Below are 21,469 nucleotides of genomic sequence, written 5' to 3'. Positions count from 1 at the left end.
TGTTACAGGAGGAGAGAAGGGAGAGGAGGGACATGATGGAAACTTTTATATATGTTACAGGAAGGAAGAAGGGAGAGGGAGGACATGATGGAAATCTTTATATATGTTACAGGAGGAGAGAAGGGAGAGGGGGACATGATGGAAACTTTTATATATGTTACAGGAAGGAAGAAGGGAGAGGGAGGACATGATGGAAAGCTTTATATATGTTACAGGTGGGGAGAAGGGAGAGGAGGACATGATGGAAACCTTTATATATGTTACAGGAGGAGAGAAGGGAGAGGGACACATGATGGAAACCTTTATATATGTTACAGGAGGAGAGAAGGGAGAGGGGGGACATGATGGAAACCTTTATATATGTTACAGGAGGAGAGAAGGGAGAGGGACACATGATGGAAACCTTTATATATGTTACAGGAGAAGAGAAGGGAGAGGGGGACATGATGGAAACCTTTATACATGTTACAGGAGGAGAGAAGCGAGAGGGGGACATGATGGAAACCTTTATATATGTTACACAAGGAGAGAAGGGAGAGGGGGACATGATGGAAACGTTTATATATGTTACACGAGGAGAGAAGGGAGAGGAGGACATGATAGAAACCTTTATATATGTTACACGAGGAGAGAAGGGAGAGGAGGACATGATGGAAACCTTTATATATGTTACATGAGGAGAGAAGGGAGAGGAGGGACATGATGGAAACCTTTATATATGTTACAGGAGGAGAGAAGGGAGAGGAGGACATGATGGAAACCTTTATATATGTTACAGGAGGAGAGAAAGGAGAGGACATGATGGAAACATTTATATATGTTACAGGAGGAGAGAAAGGAGAGGGGGACATGATGAAAACCTTTATATATGTTACAGGAGGAGAGAAGGGAGAGGAGGACATGATGGAAACCTTTATATATGTTACAGGAGGAGAAAAGGGAGAGGGGGACATGATGGAAACCTTATATATGTTACACAAGGAGAGAAGGGAGAAGGGGACATGATGGAAACCTTTATATATGTTACACGAGGAGAGAAGGGAGAGGAGGACATGATGGAAATCTTTATATATGTTACTGGAGTAGAGAAGGGAGAGGAGGACATGATGGAAACCTTTATATATGTAACAGGAGGAGAGAAGGGAGAGGAGGAACATGATGGAAACCTTTATATATGTTACAGGAGGAGAGAAGGGAGAGGAGGAACATGATGGAAACCTTTATATATGTTACAGGAGGAGAGAAGGGAGAAGGGGACATGATGGAGACCTTTATGTATGTTACAGGAGGAGATAAGGGAGAGGGGGGACATGATGGAAACCTTTATATATGTTACAGGTGGAGAGAAGGGAGAGGAGGACATGATGGAAACCTTTATATATGTTACAGGAGGAGAGAAGGGGGAGGAGGACATGATGGAAACCTTTATATATGTTACAGGAGGAGAGAAGGGAGAGGAGGGGACATGATGGAAACCTTTATATATGTTACAGGAGGAGAGAAGGGAGAAAGGGTCATGATGGAAACGTTTATATATGTTACAGGTTGAGCGAAGGAGAGGAGGACATGATGGAAACCTTTATATATGTTACACAAGGACAGAAGGGAGAAGGGGACATGATGGAAACCTTTATATATGTTACAGGAGGAGAAAAGGGAGAGGGGGACATGATGGAAACCTTTATATATGTTACACAAGGAGAGAAGGGAGAGTGGGACATGATGGAAACGTTTATATATGTTACACGAGGAGAGAAGGGAGAGGAGGACATGATAGAAACCTTTATATATGTTACACGAGGAGAGAAGGGAGAGGAGGACATGATGGAAACCTTTATATATGTTACATGAGGAGAGAAGGGAGAGGAGGGACATGATGGAAACCTTTATATATGTTACAGGAGGAGAGAAGGGAGAGGAGGACATGATGGAAACCTTTATATATGTTACAGGAGGAGAGAAAGGAGAGGAGGACATGATGGAAACATTTATATATGTTACAGGAGGAGAGAAAGGAGAGGGGGACATGATGGAAACCTTTATATATGTTACAGGAGGAGAGAAGGGAGAGGAGGACATGATGGAAACCTTTATATATGTTACAGGAGGAGAAAAGGGAGAGGGGGACATGATGGAAACCTTATATATGTTACACAAGGAGAGAAGGGAGAAGGGGACATGATGGAAACCTTTATATATGTTACACGAGGAGAGAAGGGAGAGGAGGACATGATGGAAATCTTTATATATGTTACTGGAGGAGAGAAGGGAGAGGAGGACATGATGGAAACCTTTATATATGTAACAGGAGGAGAGAAGGGAGAGGAGGAACATGATGGAAACCTTTATATATGTTACAGGAGGAGAGAAGGGAGAGGAGGAACATGATGGAAACCTTTATATATGTTACAGGAGGAGAGAAGGGAGAAGGGGACATGATGGAGACCTTTATGTATGTTACAGGAGGAGATAAGGGAGAGGGGGGACATAATGGAAACCTTTATATATGTTACAGGTGGAGAGAAGGGAGAGGAGGACATGATGGAAACCTTTATATATGTTACAGGAGGAGAGAAGGGAGAGGAGGACATGATGGAAACCTTTATATATGTTACAGGAGGAGAGAAGGGAGAGGAGGGGACATGATGGAAACCTTTATATATGTTACAGGAGGAGAGAAGGGAGAAAGGGTCATGATGGAAACGTTTATATATGTTACACGTTGAGCGAAGGAGAGGAGGACATGATGGAAACCTTTTATATATGTTACAGGATGAGAGAAGGGAGAGGGAGACATGATAGAAACCTTTATATATGTTACAGATGGAGAGAAGATAGAGGAGGACATGATGGAAACCTTTATATATGTTACAGGAGGAGAGAAGGGAGAGGAGGGGACATGATGGAAACCTTTATATATGTTACAGGAGGAGAGAAGGGAGAAGGAGGACATGATGAAAACCTTTATATATGTTAAAAGTGGAGCGAAGGGAGGGGGGGACATGATGGAAACCTTTATATATGTTACACAAGGAGAGAAGGGAGAGGGAGGACATGATGGAAACCTTTATATATGTTACAGGATGAGAGAAGGGAGAGCGGGACATGGTGGAAACCTTTGTATATGTTATAGGAGAAGAAAAGGGACATGATGGAAACCTTTATATATGTTACAAGGGGAGAGAAGGGAGAGGGGGGACATGATGGAGACCTTTATATATGTTACAGGAGAAGAGAAGGGAGAGGGGAGACATGATGGAAACCTTTGTATATGTTATAGGAGAAGAAAAGGGACATGATGGAAACCTTTATATATGTTACAGGAGGAAAGAAGGGAGAGGGGGGACATGATGGAAACCTTTATATATGTTACAGGATGAGAGAAGGGAGAGGGAGGAGGACATGAGGGAGACCTTTATATATGTTACAGGAGGAGAGAAGGAAGAGTGGGACATGATGGAAACCTTTATATATGTTACAGGATGAGAGAAGGGAGAGCGCGACATGGTGGAAACCTTTGTATATGTTATAGGAGAAGAAAAGGGACATGATGGAAACCTTTGTATATTTTATAGGAAGAGAGAAGGGAGAGGAGGACATGGTGGAAACCTTTATATATGTTACAAGAGGAGAGAAAGGAATATATTAGTTTACTGAAAGTAGATGCTTGGATCATGGTTCCAGCAGATGTGATTGGAAAATCAACAATAAATTAATCCAAGGCTTTCTGGGAAAAGCAAAGATTGATTCTAAAGGAGAAATAATCTGAGGGCCAACTAAATGGACCCGGGGGGCTTTTTCTGTCGCCAATTGTGTATGGCATGCACACACTGGAATTACACACATAGTAATACCAATTGCAGGAGTCAAAGTCCTACAGTCAAGATATTGAGACTATAGAACATTGGAATAGATCTTATTATGGAAACCCCTTTATTACGGGGGATGAGACCCTCAGTAAACAGTTGATTTTGCCAGGGAAATCTGCAACAAGCCAGATATTTCCCCTGCAGTGGCTCAGATGCTCTTACTGACAAGGGGGTCACCATCATATACCCAAACAGGGCACACAGACAGGGGTTGTCATGATGAGACAGGCTTATTGATCGGCTCCAGGCGGCAGGAAATGTGACAGAAGCTGTGGCACCGAGCTAACACTTTGTATTCTTCTGTTCATATTAAAATATCGGCTCCGCAGGTCTACATATGAGAAGAATTGCTGCTACGCGATTGTTTATGTGTAAATGTCACATTTACAAGCTGAATCTATGAGAGCAGTAACACATATTGTGACACCTCACGGCCTATGATGTAAAGCTGCCCATATACCCCTGGCTATGACCACATAGTGTTTGTAAGTGGAGGTGTCAGGAAAGCTTCTGGCCTACACATTGAATATACATAGCTATGGGGTCCCACCCTCGCACTGACCCCATGTATGCCAAAAGAGTGTCCTGGCAGAACTCGCATAATTAACTAATAGTTTCCTGCAAACAACCGTACAACGACTGAGCTGTGGAGAGCCGCCATACGTCCCCCATAGCAATCTATGGGCCGATACTCATAGAATCCATGAAAAGATAATGTTCCATTAAATGACTGACACATTAAGAGAAAACCAGCCTTTTAATTTATTCCAGCACACTAATCAAAATTGCGCACATCCCAGAATATGTCTGCACAAGCCACAAAATAAGATTATAAATGGCGCCATTCTTGTGACCTGATGTTTTTTAGAGTATTGCTTTAGATCGCTAATTTAGTACCAATAGGTGTGATGTTCTACAATGGCAAAGCTAAAAGTATCGAGAACTTTTATACACTTCTAGTGATACTCAGGATGGTGCTAGACAAGCATACACCAGGCTCACTTATTCGCCCATAATACGGGCAAGGGTCGCGGCCTGACGGGAGGGGGGGGGGCCTCCTGACCTGAACTCTGATTATTATAGGAATTTATGATGCTTGGAGTTTGGATCAGGAGACCCGCGGTCAGGCCGGGAAACGCATACAAATCACGGACACAAAACGCGTCCAGAACGCATTCATCAGTCACTGACCTTTTACGGTCTTTTAGGCCGACTTCACACGACTGGGTCCGCTTCTAGATGCGAGATCCCACAGCGAATTCCGTCGGTGAAGCCGGCCGGTAACCCTGTGGTTTTTGTAATGCGGCTGACCGTGGCGACTCGCCGTCAGTCCTGCGCAGTACTTTTTTTTCCCCAATGCTTAGCGATTGACTTGGATACCCGCGGCCCATATGTAATGTCAATTGTGTATGGGCTGCGGATCCGATGGCCTGCATTGACTTCAATGGAGGCCATCGACGCAGAATCCGCAGCAATATAGAGCATACTGCGATTTTTCCTCAACTTGTGAAATACGCAATTTGTATCCACAAGTGGAAAGGAAAAATACAATAGTCATGCTTTTCAATTACTGCGTTTTGCCGCGGATTCTCTCTGCGCTTTCTGTTCGCAGATTCCGCAATTGGTATCCGCCCGTGTGATATTTATTAAGACTGGCATTTCACACGCTGATCTACGTAAACTATTTGCCCGACTACAAGAAGTGGCAAGCATATTAAGAGGCACAAGACTTGTAATATATTGGTCTCATCTGGCAGCACCTCCCTACACATGATGGAAACTGACATTGGTTTCTAGATCATCCATGCCAGTTTCTGGTGTACTTTATGCTAATTGTGATGGGCTTTGTCTGGCCACACCCTCTTTTTTGAAAAAGTGACAGTTCCCCATGTAAAAGCCTGTAAGGTCACAATTTAGGCACATACAAAGCATAAATTGCCCCACAATCTTAAAGTGTGCTAACGTTATAACGGTGGCTACTGCTGGATGATAAGTATGGCGCATCTTTAGATTGTCTAGGCTAGGTTTATACCAAGTATTAGGCTTTATTCACATAAGCGTTTTTTAGTCAGCGTTTTATGCCCGGCCGTAAAACGTGACCATCTGAAGCATTGGATTCCAATGCATTCGTTCACACAGGCGAATTTGCGGTGTGTAAAAACATCACGCCATAAAATAGAGAACATACACGACCGAAATAGGCGGGTGGTTTTACGTACAGCTGGAAAAGACAGTTCTGGTTCTATCTATCTTCTATCGTTCCATTCTGCTCGCTTGAACAATTTTTTGAACGGTAATCGTTCGGCCTAAATACGAGCCAACGACTGGACGGCGAATGAGAATTGTTCGTTATTCGCTCTGTGTTCATTTTAGGCAGGTATAAAAATTATCGTTGGCTCATTCATTTCTCATTCATAGCGAATGTAAAAAACACCCCTGGTTGGTTTAGTTTCATGACCGACCTTGCCCCCATATTTTGGCGCTTTTTGGCCGCGCCCCTTTACCACAAATCAATGCTCCCTTTTTCAGAATTGGTGAATAAAGGTGTCAAAAATTGTCTGAGGTTGACTCCCGCAATGAAATCTGGCTCCGGCAGCAGCGGCGTCCGCACCTACCTGCTTTCTTCTCTGTACTGTGGATGGTCTGCATGGCGAACATGCGCCGTTGAACATACGCAGTCCAGATTTTTTTAAAAAACTCCTGCTTTTCCCGCATCATCGCCTAGCAGTGACACAGAAACCGCGACTTTTCCACAATGTCATTTGCAGAAGGGCCGCGGATCGTATGGCTTCCATTGACTTCAATGGAATCTGTCCGCGTGGAATTTTGCGCAAAAATAGAGGTGGTTACGATTTTTCAGCCTCAAGCGGAAACCGCAATTGGCTTCCACTCGTGTGTATGAAGAATCCCTTTTCCATAGCATACAATGGGTGGTATTTGCTACGACACCCGCTCCGGATACCGCATGCACCCTGAAATATATCATAAGTGCCGTACAAAGCAGGAAAGACCGTTTTCTGGTACATTTTCAATAGTAAATCTGTCCTAATGTCTCTGCGGGTCCAAACTGATTATTTAACATCGATCCACTTATCATCTGACTGCAACTATACGATCATCCAAATCATCTGCACGTCTGTGACAACTTTATTACGAGCCCATGAGATACGAAGTGTCATCAGATCACAGAAATATTACTTTTTCCCCCACTAAGAATTTTGGAAGTAGACCCATTGAGTTTGTAGAGTGTCAGCTCTGTGGGCCCAGCCTAGGAGAACAGTAGCAGACACTTTGACACCTCCGAAGGGTTGGGCAGTTTTACTCTTTTCTTATGGGTGTGAATAAAAACAAAAGCCCTTTCTGAAAGAAATAAGGCCTCATTAACTACAACACCCCCCACCCCCTCCCCAGCTGACAGGACTGACCCCTCCCATGGACACAGAGGGGCTTTTATCTGGGACTCCCACTCTTGCTCTCCCACATTACTGGACTGGTCTCTTCTCACATCAGACTAGTGTTCTCCAGCAGCCCAATTCTCCTCTGCAAGATGCTGGGCCGCTATAGGAAACTGACCTTTGGGACACTATGTAACGCAGGTAAGTGCTCATACCATATATGTAGATTGCAAGCTCTTGAGCCAAGTGAACTATCTGAATTTAAATTCTAATATATATATATATATATATATATATATATATATATATATATATATATATATAAATAATCATTCCTTCATGCTCCTGTTATATGCTTTATTCTGGCATGTTGAACTAATATTGGTTTGGGGGGTCAGAGGGAACCCCTCTTTGTGTAAGTAGAGGTACCTTACAATGCCTTTTTTTTCTCTATATCCGATCCCTTATGTTGTGTCAGGGGTGGGGGTTCCTAACTGATTCCCCCATAAAGGTCCTCAGGCGAGCGGTGCTGAACGTGTGACGTGCAGCAGATTGGAGTTTGCCATTTGGCTTTACAATTCTAATACATCCATAATTCATCGTTGGTTTTGTATAGGAACATGTAAACCTGTTGGATTAGCAGAACTGACCGCCCGACAGTCACACGACAAACTCCACTCTACTACATCTGTATCTTAATCATTAAACCGTGAACTCCTCTACACACATGCCTATAGAGGAGTGTAAATTATATACTACTTTCAAATTTGGGAAATGCTGAAATCTGGAGTTGTTCCTGGGATGGGGGACATTGTGGACCTTTCCTATAATATAATGTTCCATGGGAAGAGGATTGGAGCACAACCCAGGGATTGTTCCTGCCGGCTAATGAGATACAGTAGGATGCTGAGCGGGTGGGTAGGAAAAACGCACTTAGGCTGGCGGCACACGAATGGATTTACGCTGCAAAATCCACATTCGCGCTGCGGAACAGCGGCAAATGCCGTTTGTTATATGCTATGGAAAAGCGCTTCTTCCTGCACAGTCATGGAATCAAATTGTGATTCCCGCAAGCGGAGAAAAAAAATCGCAGCATGGCTTATTTTTGTGCGGATTCTACACGGACAGCTTCCATTAAAGTCAGCCGTCCGACCCGCGGCCCTTCTGCAATTGATATTGGGGAAGGGGATTTAAAAGAAGAAATCTGTACTGCGCATGTTTGATGGCGAGCCATTCGGACCATCCGCCGTACAGAAAATACAGGTATGCGCGGACGCCAGACGAGCACAGCGTCTGATTCTGCTGCAGGCTCCAGCATGCGGAATCCGCCCTGTTCGCGTGCAGACGGCCTAAGGGACACTTTAGACGGTCATGTGTGCTGTACACCTGTTTTGTTTTTCACATTTCCCGCACCATCATTTAGTGCGGACGTATATACCCGTATACATGGAGTATGGGCTGCAGGTATATATACGAGCATAGAGAACAATAGGCTCTATCTCGTGTATATATGTGGCGATCTAGAACATGCTGCGTTCTATTTTGCGCTCGCAGATTACACAATTCCATCATGCTAATGTCAGCAGAAATGCTTAAGGCAATGGCCTGCGAGTTATAGCATATCACACGGGCGTACAGAGCCCGCATAATACGCAATTTCCATACGGTCACGTAAGCCCGGCCGTAGGCTGGGTACACATATTTACAGAGTCGCCATTGTAACCGCTCTCCTAGCATGTCCTCTGTAAACAGAGGCGTAAAGTAAAACTCCAGCCCCCTTCCTTCTACGCTGATTTTGCAAACCCCATTAGTCTTCCAATGGCGGCACGGGCGCACCGTCACCGGGTGCTTTTCACATTGCTGGCAAAAAAATGCGATACATAAATGTCTACTTTTTCTCCTTATCTGATGAAGCTTCAGAACTTCTTGTGTTAATGGACAGGCATGTTTACATATATGCTGCCACACAACTTATCACCCCTATATAGGGCACTGTCAGGTGATTATTATCCTATGCTACGCTGATGTGATAATGATCAGCTGTCAGGGAAATATGCCAAGCACGTCAGGTGCTAGGAGAGGATGTAATATTACTGATATATATCCGCCTTAAAGGAGCCCTCCAGGCAAAGCTCCTACTGGTGCAGGGTCCAAGGGGCGGGGCCTTCTCAGTCAGCTGGCAGGGAGCCGGAGCAGCAGGCAGACCCCTGCTGATTAACCACTGATGACCTAACTGAGGATAGGTCATCCATATTTTACTTCCGGAAAATCCCCATAATGCCGGTTTCAGAAGAGCATATTTTAAATAAGACGGGTGATGTAGTACACTATATATATATATATATATATATATATATATATATATATATATACACACACACATATATATACATACTTGCCTGCTGCGGTGAGCCAGCTCTGTCACCCGGTGAAGTTGGTGCGAGACTCTGAAAAGAATCGTATTTTTGTGCCACGTGCCGACTTCACTGGGTTACAGCCTTGGATTTTGGGGGTCGGCGAATATAAGCGTTACATCCCCCACCTCCCTGTCACATCCCCTAACAGCACCATAACTTAGCTTATGGTGCAGTAGGGACATGACAGGTTCCCATAAAAGCCGGTTTGAGACTAGTATATTTCAGCTCCGTGTTTTGGGGACCATAATACGACACTTACATATATTTATATATCTATTCACATGGTCATATTTTTTACTGCCTTTTTTTAATTCCGCAAGATCGCCAGTTTTTTTTTTTCTGCCTCCGTATTGCTAATACAGGCAAAAACGGATTCAGTACTGCCATTGTAATGTCATTTGAAACGGGTGTCTCGTATAGCAGCTCAATTCCATTCACTTGGGATAGGTGATAAGTGAATATGACATCACCGGACTAAAAAGAGGCCATGATGCCCACCGACACTGAGACTTGTGGCCCACCGAGACTGAGACTTGCGCGGCAGGCCCTACCCATTCATTGAATCTTAATGACCTACCCTCAGGATAAAATGTATAGTCTTATCTATAATTGGAAAGCTAGTTTATCTGGATGAGACATCTATGCCGGTGCAATCCTTGTGGGCACAGACAGTAGTCAGACCAAGCTTGCATTTCATTGTGGGCCTACTGTTTTTTTGGGTTGTCAAAAACCTGAAACACCAGAGTCCCATTATAATAAGAAGCAGACGCATGCCTTGTCTGTAGACGGCTGGAGACGGGTGTGCTGGATGGGCGGAAGTAGTATAAAAAGACAGGTGGAGCGCGAGATCAGATAAGAGACATATTTGTCTCCATTAGATTTCCAAGCATCTGAGAAGTCAAAGACCTGATCCTATAAATGATGCATAAACTGCTTCGCCATTGCAGACTACTTTAGGGGTATTAAATTAGACCAGACTGTATTTTAGCAATATCTACATTTCAAGAGTTTCAGGAGCAAATTGTGCCACGTATGACCAGCATCACATCGTGGTTGGTGAACATGCTGTGGGATAAAGCCATGTGGTCCCAAGCAGGGAACGGATGCTATGGGATAAAGCCATGTGGTCCCAAGCAGGGAACGGCTGGCCTACAGGATACAATTTCGAGGATTAGTGGTTGGCACTTGGTTTATTTTCTTAGGGTATTTACCCTCCGCTGAAATCTGGTAGAAAATAATTTTAGGAAATGTGAACTTGAAGGTCTAAAGGAGTTGTAGTGAGAATATAGGATGTTGACCATGATCGTAATGATTGCAGTTCTCTTCTACTCGGTGCCCTCAGTTCTTTATGAAGGTCATTAGCAGCTCTTTTATATAAACTCCTATTTTTAGGTAGACTGGTGCTTTAAAACGGACGACCGATCAATGTCAGTTACCCTTGTCCCCTGGACTATATGGATCCATCCCCCAGCCAGTGCACACAATCTGTTTGAACAAATATTTGGCTCATATTTTGATATGCGAGTCACAACTCTGAAATGCGGTTATTTGTAATCTGATGAATTCCATGCAGAACGTCCCGCTGGATGACGCAGAACTCTGTGTCTGATAAAGGGGCGGAAGAAAGTTCATTGTGTGCCTCTTATATTCTGTAGAGTGTTGTTTCTCAACTCCCATCTTCAGCGCCCCCAACAGGTCATGTTTTCAGGATTTCCTCAGTATTGCACAGGTGATGTAATTATTGTCGGTGCCTCAGGCATTGCCACAGGTGTTCTTACTAGAGGGTATCCTGAGAACATGACCTGTTGGGGGTCCTGAGGACTGAACTTGAGGAACACTGGCGTAGCACATCCCTGGGAGTAATGGAGGTGGAGGCGAATGGTCGTGTTCCTGACTATAGTGGTCTAGTTTTGTGATATTATTGGGTCTAGAAGACTGTTATACAATCTGAGCATTAGATTGGTTTCTGTAAAGTGGTTTTCCTTAGTTTTTCTCTAATGGGGAGTCTGTAGCAGTACTCCTAACTTATCCATCAGATTTGTTGACCACTAGAGACTCCCTCATTTTCATTTTTGTTCTTTCTCCCACCCCGTCACCTCTTGTTCTTTTCTGGCTGGCCTAATGTTCCAGTTCTGACCATCCAAATTCAATACATTTGAATTTGATTAAAAGCGACTCTCTGGTTTTGGTACACAACTCTGACCTATGCCCCGGTGTGTGTGTGTGTGTGGGGGGGGGGGGGGAATAGTATATTACCTGCAGTTTTTCCTTTCCGCCATCCCTCCTATTCACCAGTTTCATGTCTGCTTTTCAACTTCCAGGATGGCCAACACAATCTTCAGACTACCCGATCCCCACAGTGAATTGGTAGTGTTAAGACTACCAATGCATTATACTGGCTCTGTTGGCCACAGCTGGTCACATGATCAGCACAGGCCAATTGGAGAGCAGTGTGCATTAGATAAGAAATTGCTGCAGACATTTTGGATGACCAAAAACTGAGCTTGAAAACAGTGGATTGGAGGGGTGCAAAGAACTGCAGATTTGTCCCAAAACCGGAGGGTCACTTAAGTTGATGACCTTATTCATATCTCCGTGTGTATTTTTAATTGGCAATGATTTATAATGGTTTTTTATTTTTATTTTTATTTTTTTGTGGTCATCTGGTTTCCACTTTGCTTCTCTTATGTTGACCATCTTATATCTTGTTTATCGGCATCTTTTTATCCTCTTTTCATTATAAAAATGCAAATAAAAACTAGGGTTTTCCTACGTGACCTCTATAATGTCATATACTCACACTATAGGGTATACAGCATCGGTGGGGGCCACTTCCATCAGATATATCATTCAATCAGAACATCTTTCCAAAATATATACACATACATACGATGCTCATGCCAAATACTGTGTTTGAGGCACTGGTCTCATATCAGCCTGTGAGAAAAAGCAGTCAGGGTTATAATAGCGCATAGTGTTCGCATGGAAAACCCCTTTTAAAGAGATTGTCCGGGACTAAAATATTGATGACCTATCCTCGGATAGGTCATTAATACCAGATCAGTTGGGGGTCCACCGCTTAGATTAGCATTGTGGCCTCTTATCAGGCATGTGACATCACATTCATCAAGTAAACGGGCTTGAGCTGCTACACCAGTCACAGCCACTATACAATATATCAAAAAGGATGTGAAAAGAACTGGTATGGAGGCGCAACACTCTAAGCTACTAGAAGATGTAGATCAAAGTCCAATGTGTCATGGTGAAAGCACTTCTTTTTTATTATTTTTTCAGAAATTAAAAACCAGCAATGGAATACGCGTTTCGGGGAAGAACCCCTTCGTCAGTTCGGCTGGATAGGACAACAGGATGCCTAGGGGTGACACGATTCCAAAGATATATAGGATGTGTCGGAGGTCCAACAGGATGCCTAGGGGTGACACGATTCCAAAGATATATAGGATGTGTCGGAGGTCCTGTGTGCAGGAGGACAGGGGAGAAAAAAGCACTTTTTTCTCCCCTGTCCTGCACACAGGACCTCCGGCACATCCTATATATCTTTGGAATCGTGTCACCCCTGGGCATCCTGTTGTCCTATCCAGCCGAACTGACGAAGGGGTTCTTCCCCGAAACGCGTATTCCATTGCTGGTTTTTAATTTCTGAAAAAATAATAAAGAAGTGCTTTCACCATCACACATTGGACTTTGATCTACATCTTCTAGTAGCTTAGAGTGTTGCGCCTCCATACCAGTTCTTTTCACATCCTTTTCGCTACACTTACGCCCACACTGGTGGAGCGTCATCTGGTTGGCAGCACCTCCACCATTCAAAATACTCAATCATTGAAAACTCTGTGTACTCCATAAATATTCCACTACCCTCACTGGGTCTTGCTCCACCCTCCTTTTTCCTTTTTCATTTCTTTTACTCACTATACAATATATGGCGCTGTCTGCTATGGACTGAAGTGGCCATAGTTGTCGCCCAAGCTTAGCTGCCAGTTCAGTCACGTGATCTGTGGGGATCCTGATCAGCGGACCTCCACTGATGCGATTATTGATGGCTTATCCTAAGGATACGGTACCGGTCTGTGACATTAACACAATCAGCCATGATATTTTCAAAGTAGCAAGTCAAAAATAACTTAACTGTTTTGAGATGTTATGTGGTGAATGGCACGGACAAAGAATGATTGTTATGGAGATCTAAATGACTCCCTAATGAATAATTAGAATGAGAAACTCATGAATTATAATGCACCAACCAATGTAATGACTCATTTAGCTCTGCCACATCTGCATATCACTACTGGTGAAAGCCGAGCTGCTGCAAGTGGCCAATGGACTGTGACTCCCACCACAGGCTGTATATGGGTCTGTCTAATCCTGTGTGGTTAGTCCTGGGTGAGGGCTATTCTTGTGTATATGGAGCCCAGCATGAGCTGCATTCAGTGCATCCTGAGGGTTTGACCCGCTCCTATCAGATACAGTGGAATGTAGCTGTGCTAGTTATGCTGCATTCCCATATCCCAGCAGTGGCGGCTCTGGATAGTGTCAGTGTGTGATTGCTATGGCAGGAATCCAACCTGCAATACGCAACCTTAAAAGGCACTGAGATAATGGGGAGGAGCGTGGACAGGTGAGATCGGGCAGGTATGATATGGACTTGGCTAGGACGTCTCAGTCTTCGTTGAGCACGTCCAAGGGTGCAGATCAAGGAATGTGCTTAATACCTGGATAGACTTGTCTTTTAAGCTCCGTCACGCAGACCCCTCTCATTCCTTGCCAGGTATGTGGACTGCAGATGTATTGTATTATCTAATGGTGCAGTTAGAATATATTTCAATGCTGTCATTCTGTGCAATTGATATTACTTGGTCTAAGTGTGCATGTAGACTATTGCACATTCTATCCGTGGTGCTATAGTATTGCATGACCCTTTCAAGCAATAGTCAGACTCTTGTGGGAGTCGATGAAAATGCTCACGGATCAATAACCTGACATTTCACTTAGTAAGAACAAGAGCCAGCATCATAGGACTTAAGTAATATGCAAATTGTCATCCAGCAACAACTAAGTCATCTGTGTATATGTGACCATGAATATTTGTACAGTATATCTAATACACATATTGTATGCTTGCAGAGCAATCAGAAGGCTGTGTATTGCTTAGAAGCACTCCTGTACATCAGGGCCTAATGGATCCTGTCTCAGATTGTACTGGTCCGGCAACTTCTCATTATCTTCAGTCACCAACTACCCAAAGAAGAAGTGGAGGATGCATAATTATACGTAAACGTTTTGAGAAATCCGAGTCAGAAGATTCTGGTGTGGAATTACTTCCACCTTCTCCTTTTGGATCTGAGAGTAGTTACAATCCAGATGAGTCAGAAAGCCTGGAAAGCTCCACCCCTGAGGACCCTGAAAGGTTGGATAGTCCCACCCCTGAGGATCCTGAAAGCCCAAAAATTGAGCACACTATTGAGAACCAAGGCTCCTTAGAACAATCTGAGGAGACGGTCATATTGGAAGATTCAGCTCCAAAGAATAAAGAGAGCTTCAAAATGCCTGAAGACAAGGATATAGATCCAATAGAGCGTTTCTTCTCTCACCAACCAAAAAGGGACATGTCAGGTGTGCCTCACAAGCTGGAACAAGCCATCCTCAGGAGCAGGAGACAGCGAAGCTCCAGCAAAGAGTCCATTCACAACAGAACAGCGAGGCATAACCGCCAGCATATGGGATCACATAAAGACCAACGGAGAGGGAGAACCTTCTCCTGCCAAACGAAAAGCCCAATGTGTCAAAGTCAGGAAAATAAGGTATGTGACATTGGGGAGTGTCAGAACGCTTCTGTAGAGGTAGATGAATATAGGAAGACAGCTTGGGGACAAGACTTATTCAAATTACATAAGTGGCCATTTTAACATATTATTTACATGGGCAGTAATTAGAAGTTCTATCACCTGAACCAAAGCCGCTTAGAGTCTAGTATCCCTAATATCTACACATACATATACCATGGCCCTTCACAGTGTAGACAATTAAAACTCAACTTTATTGGAACAATTAAGAAAGTAGGGCCTGGACTGACAAACAAAAGTGATCCAGATGTCCCCTATCAAAAATTGTGATAGAGACCATACTAGTTTTCGGGATGTTGTGATCACGAATGGAGACGAACATACAATATAAAACTGGTCCGAATGGAAAAGGGAAAAAACGATAGCAGCAACAAATAGTATGCAGGGAAATAAACTCAATAACTAATCCCTGCAATAGATGCCCAAAGGCAAATGCCTATGGGAAAATGCAATGAATACAAAGTTCTATAACTGGTCCCTAACAGGTAATCTAGTCAATATTTAACCCCTAGGAGAGGGCTATCTGTAATAATGGAGTCAAGCCTAGCTCAAAATAAAAAGCTCTATAAGCTAGTCCCTATAGTGAATACACAACCGCTAGGAGAGGGTTAACAGCAATAGTAAAGTCATATCTAGCTCTAGCCGGAGAGGCTAGCAAACGCTAAGTCCATTACTCATAACATGCATGGATAAAGTGCAGCTGAAAATAAGAGATATAGCCAGTAGCCCTGATGGTGGACTACAATGAAGTTCTACATATAGCATAGCCAATGCAACCACGAGCTCATTACTCATGACACAGATTGAAGAAACCCATACAAAGGGCATTTAGTTGGCATCTTGGGATACAGGTGGGACACTGCTCACCATTACTTTATCTATATTAGGACCAGGACCCATTACATCTCCCGGGAGATGGTCTTCGCTACCTGGAAAGCCTATGCCAGATGTTAGAGCAAATTGCAGAGCTGCAACAGAAAAATCAAAGGCTTCAGCAAGAGAAAAGAGAAGCGGAAGAAAGGCGGCACAACCAAGTGAGTAACAGTAGGAATGTACACATACGGATGCAGCAAGCATTAACATGACTTCTGACACATTAACTTTCTGTGATACAGTTACTTTACCTTGGCTTTTGTTGAGTTAGCCAACTTCCTGCTGCAAACTTCTTTTTTCCTAATTTGTTCCTCCCCACTTTCAAAAAAAATTATATAACATTTAATTTCTTCCAGTGTCATAGCTACAGGAGGGCCCGTTTTTTGCGGGACAAGTTGTATTTTTTTTTTCAATGGTATCACCTAACAGATAACATAATGTACTGGAAAAGTTTTAAATGTTTCTACATTGGATGAAATGAAAAAAATGGAATTGTGCCTTTTTTTGGGCGGGGAAGGGGGGGCAGTCTTTGTTTTTACATCATTCATGGTGCAGTAAAGGCGACATGATATCTTGTATTCTGTGGGTCCGTAAGATTATGGAGATACCAAATTTCTACAGATTTTTATGGAGTGCTGCTTAAGAAAAGAAGAGATCTTCTGTTGCCATTTTTTTGACAATCACAACTTTTCTTTTTTCATCAATGCTGACCCAGCGAATGTGAAAGAGCCAACTATGTATCTGCCTGTCTAAACGGGCTGAACTAGAGCAGGCGAGCTAGCTGTGATATCGCTCGTTCAATCGAGAATCGGCTCATCTAAAAGGACCCTGAGATAGGACCGTAGTGTTTTAAATGGCTTCAGATAAGAGAAGTTGTCACAGAAAGTTATTATTGGCATGGACTGTAAGAACAGAAAACGCTATGCATTTCCACGTAAATGACTCTTGCTCCGAGCAATGTGACAGAGTAATTGTCATTTGGAGGTTGTGTCCCTTTTTGAATGGTTCCCTTCTAATGACACCTGAACCCTACTCTTTGGTGTTCATGTTGATTGATTGGCGATGCTAATCTTGTGACCTGTTTCCTTGCATAGGTGCTCTTTCTAGATTCCTGTGTATGCGGTGCCTCTAGTGCCTCCAGGGATTCAGATAATGACCTGCCAGATAGCCACCATCGCGATGAGTCTACCTGGGAACCCAAGCACTATCGGAAGAGATCAAGCTCTCACGCTGGAGTTCTCCTCAGCATGGCCAGACGCACAGGTAAATGTATAGTCCTACTACATCTTATAGGTTATTCTGAAGGCCTTTACTCTGAGATCCTAAATTTGTCTGTTGCCTTTACAGACAATGTCTTGAAACGAGCAGCCAAAATGGACCCCCAATATGTGAGTGTACCCAACCTGAAAGAGGAGGAACGGAGACCACACCGAAACTACAAAGTGAGTAGCATCTCAACTTGTCTTAAGGGTTTGATGTAGAAGATATTTACATAGTCATTGTACTAGGGATGAAACTGTCAGGCCAACTATACAAATGGCCTTAGGAGAATGTTTGTATCCATCAGCAACGATATAAGGAGACCAGAGAATGGCATCAAAGAGCTCAGACAGACCGTCTACGAGTGGCGACGCCAGACGGAGAATACACTTGGTCTCTTGTCTTACCATTGACAGACGTTCATTTTAATCCTTTGGGAACCTCCACTTTGATGTTCGAGAGTAGTAGTTTGCAACCTGTGACTCTTCAGCAGTTGTGAAGCTACAACTCCTAGAGGGTTTGTAAAGCCTGGGGATGGTTCAGCATGCTGGGACTTGTGGTCTTACAAAAGTTGGAGAGCCACGGTCTGGACTCTCTAAAATATATTGTGACCCTCTATAGTGATCCAGTACTCTATATAATATGTTGTGACCCCATACACTGATCCAAGATTTTCCATACTGGACTGCACTCCCCTGTACTGATTCAGTACTGAGACCCTCTACATGGATCCAATATTCTCTTTAATGTGCATTGACCCAGTATTCTCTGATGTACTCTTTATAATATACTGTGACCCCAGCACTGATCTAATATTTTCTATACTGTACTGTGATTCCCCCTACAGTAATCAGCACTTTCTGTAATGTACTGCCCCCCCCCCCACACACACACAGATCAGCATACTCTGTACTGTACAGTGCTCCCCTACACTGATCCAGCACTCTAGTACTGTGACCCTCTGCATTGATTCAGCACTTTATAATGTGCTGTGACCCCCTAAACTGATCAAGTACTCCCTATAGTAGAGTATTGGGACCACCATCTACCCCTCTCCGCCCACACACACTGGTCTAGTACTCTCTGCTATGTACTGGGACTCCATAGCCATGTTCTCTATAATGTACTAATGAGAGATATGGAACAACACCTCTACAGCGCCCCCTTTGACTTGCAGTAATGCTGCCTTCTAAATGTTAGACTCTTTATACAAGCCTTGTAACAATGACTAGGAATTGAAAGGCAAGCCAGGGCTAAACGCTCTAAAACAGCTGTCTGTGTATGGATTCCGGCTTGGCTTTCAATTCAGTCATTGTTATAAGGCTTGTATAAAACAGTCTAACGTTGACTTGCAGGAATTCTGCCTTCTAATAGGTGCCGCTACAGAGGTATTAATCCATCTCCCTTATTTGCATATTACCCAGAGGAGCATGAATGGCCTTATAAGTCTCCTCACTCACTCCCCTTCTAGGTGCTCTCCCTAAGGAGAAAAGATAGCGGTCCTGACCTATAATGTACTGTGACACCCCCCCCCCCTCACCCCCTTATACTGATTCAATACTGCTCTATGTTGGTGGGGCTCCTGGGTCAGTGACAGTGTGACACCTACCTGTGATGTGACGTCTTTTATAGCATAGTTTTGCATAATTTCTCCTCAAAACCAGTGCAATCCTCCAACGGAGAAGCCTGAACCAACCGTACAGCTTTACATTTGCACTTAACATAAGCCTTATTATCTCTGCTTGTCTGGTGGCATAAAACAACTTCCATCCTCAACGAAAGTTATTGGCTATTTTAGTTAGTGAAAAACACCTAGTTGGTCCACAGCCCAAACCCCACATTGTATAAATGCATATATTTGGCCTTTCCAAAAGCTGCAGGTCTGCAGACAACACTGTCCTATACTCTTATATACATGTATCGCTGTATTCTAACACCAGACATTCTTGTTCCCCCTCAGACGGAAGCATCTCAGTGGTACAGAGTAAAGGATATGCTCTCCAAGTTCACACGGAAAGGTGCAGGAACAATTCTTGGGACGGGCCAGGCAGCAGAGATGCGCAACAACTGCAGGTACCATAATGGACCTCCACCATGTAAAGTACTACACTATCATACACATACGGGCTCCGATATCTAACCGTCTCTTCTTTCGCAGGACACAGACGATACTAGAGGGAAATTCTCAACATCCAAGAAGGTTATTCCTACCTGGACTGGTGATCAGGCCCCGCAGCAATGTCTGGCAGTTCCCTTGAGTTCCTCCTTCTTGTTTTCTGAAGGAAAGGACTGAAACGCTTGAATGCGCCATAGAAGGATTCACTATCAGCCGTATGCTGAGAAGAGTCTGCAAGAAACGCACCAGTATCTGGGAAGATTAGCATTGGCACCAAGTGTCACCGCCGGGGCAAATACCTCACCTTCCATAGTCCTACTCTGCACTGTTCATAGCAATGGTCATACTCGGCATCACATATATGCCGCGGGATACACTGTATAGACATCATCCGTATGGTTTTGCAGAGAGGCACAGTAGATGTATTTATATGTAAATAAGGAAGAAGAAGATATTGCTTTAAGTTATAGATGTGTATATATTTTTGGAATTAAAAGAATTAATCGAATTGAGAGTATTCCGCTTATTTCTACGGACATTGGTTTTATTAGTTAATACACATATACAAAAAATGAATGCACCATATAGAAATGTCTGATTGCTGCAAAACTCGACCTGCAGTTATGTCTCTGGCGGATATGTAAATGATTACAGTTGTGGTCTGATTAGACACTGGGGTCTTATAACCAGAGGCCGTAAAAGTTCCTCCTTTACCCTAAAAAAAAAAAGGCTCTCTGGCTACTTTTGTGTAGTGTACCACTTGTTGAGAGACCATTGACCACTAGACATGCCTCTACTTTGAGAGCGGGCACATCACTGCAATGCAAGTAATAAGCTGCCCATTTTGAGGATTGCTCGCCCTCTAAGCCATTCTGACCAAGCTGTTAGGAGGTCTTGGGTCCAGTGGTTACATGGGGGCACACACACTGAGCAGGCTCTCGGCGGCCAAGATAGAGGATCACTCGATCAGCCTACAAGCACGAGCAGATCCAACAGTTCTGTTGTCCTCCATCCAGACACCTTCATTACAGAACTCTGCCCGGACCATTTCCAGGCACTTAGCAGAAGGAAACTTGGTATCACAGCGCCCATTATGTATCCCGCCATTAACACCCCAACACGGTCGCCTTTGTTTGTAGTGGTGTTGTGAACGAGAAACCTGAACGGTTATGGAGTGGAAGCACATTGTCTTTAGCACCATTCCATGTTCTGTTTAGGATCCGACAACGGTTGTGTTGCCGTATGGAGGACTCGTGGTGAGCGCTTCAGTCCTACAAACCGTATAATAAATCTAGGGTCCTCCTAGGCCTTGCCTTGCGTCGCATCTGTGAAGTTCCGATCCTCGCATAATCCCATTGACTTCAATAGGAAACCCCGCGTGCGAGAGCCATGCAAGGCATTAAAGGTCCCATTGAAATCAATGGGTAATGCGTTCCAAGGCACGCAAAAAGATAGCGCAAGCCACGATTTGTTTTCCTGCCCCACTCGTACATATGAAGCCATTCAAAAGAATGGGGTTCATATTTATGCGTCTCACCGTATGAAGGCGTTCTTGCGCTCATCCTTAGGGTGTGGCAATTTTATGCAATTCTCTAATTAGAGAAATTCATGGAATAAGGAAGACATACCGGAGATGCCATCCGTAAAGCGGAACAGGTGGAAGAATCATAGTAAT

The 21,469-nt window shown here is 43.7% G+C and overlaps 1 protein-coding gene across 2 annotated transcripts; it reads left to right on the top strand.

Moving 5' to 3' along the window:
* The first annotated feature begins 7,393 nt into the window (after positions 1-7,393).
* Positions 7,394-20,302, top strand: C2H8orf58 (chromosome 2 C8orf58 homolog). Of its 2 annotated transcripts, none has more exons than XM_066593447.1 (7): positions 7,394-7,465; positions 14,827-15,503; positions 16,433-16,579; positions 17,513-17,681; positions 17,766-17,860; positions 19,639-19,751; positions 19,837-20,302. In XM_066593447.1, the coding sequence occupies exons 1-7, from the start codon at positions 7,417-7,419 to the stop codon at positions 19,934-19,936; spliced, it is 1,350 nt and encodes a 449-aa protein (XP_066449544.1). In that variant the 5' UTR covers positions 7,394-7,416; the 3' UTR covers positions 19,937-20,302. The 2 variants fall into 2 exon arrangements, with proteins under 2 accessions (XP_066449544.1, XP_066449545.1); XM_066593448.1 differs by lacking the exon at positions 7,394-7,465 and adding an exon at positions 14,313-14,470.
* The last annotated feature ends 1,167 nt before the right edge of the window (positions 20,303-21,469 follow it).

The sequence above is a fragment of the Eleutherodactylus coqui genome, chromosome 2, assembly GCF_035609145.1.
Source record: "Eleutherodactylus coqui strain aEleCoq1 chromosome 2, aEleCoq1.hap1, whole genome shotgun sequence".
NCBI classification, from domain to species: Eukaryota; Metazoa; Chordata; class Amphibia; order Anura; family Eleutherodactylidae; genus Eleutherodactylus; species Eleutherodactylus coqui.
Note: the sequence above shows the minus strand (reverse complement) of the source record. Positions and strands in the feature narration are given on the sequence as shown.

What these genes read in the sequence shown, in the direction of transcription:
- C2H8orf58 (XM_066593447.1), top strand. Translation starts at nt 7,417, where the DNA reads ATGCTGGGCCGCTATAGGAAACTGACCTTTGGGACACTATGTAACGCA. An exon ending in GACCACACCGAAACTACAAA is followed by an intron (nt 17,861 to 19,638) that starts GTGAGTAGCATC and finishes GTTCCCCCTCAG; the next exon opens with ACGGAAGCATCTCAGTGGTA. An exon ending in GAGATGCGCAACAACTGCAG is followed by an intron (nt 19,752 to 19,836) that starts GTACCATAATGG and finishes CTTCTTTCGCAG; the next exon opens with GACACAGACGATACTAGAGG.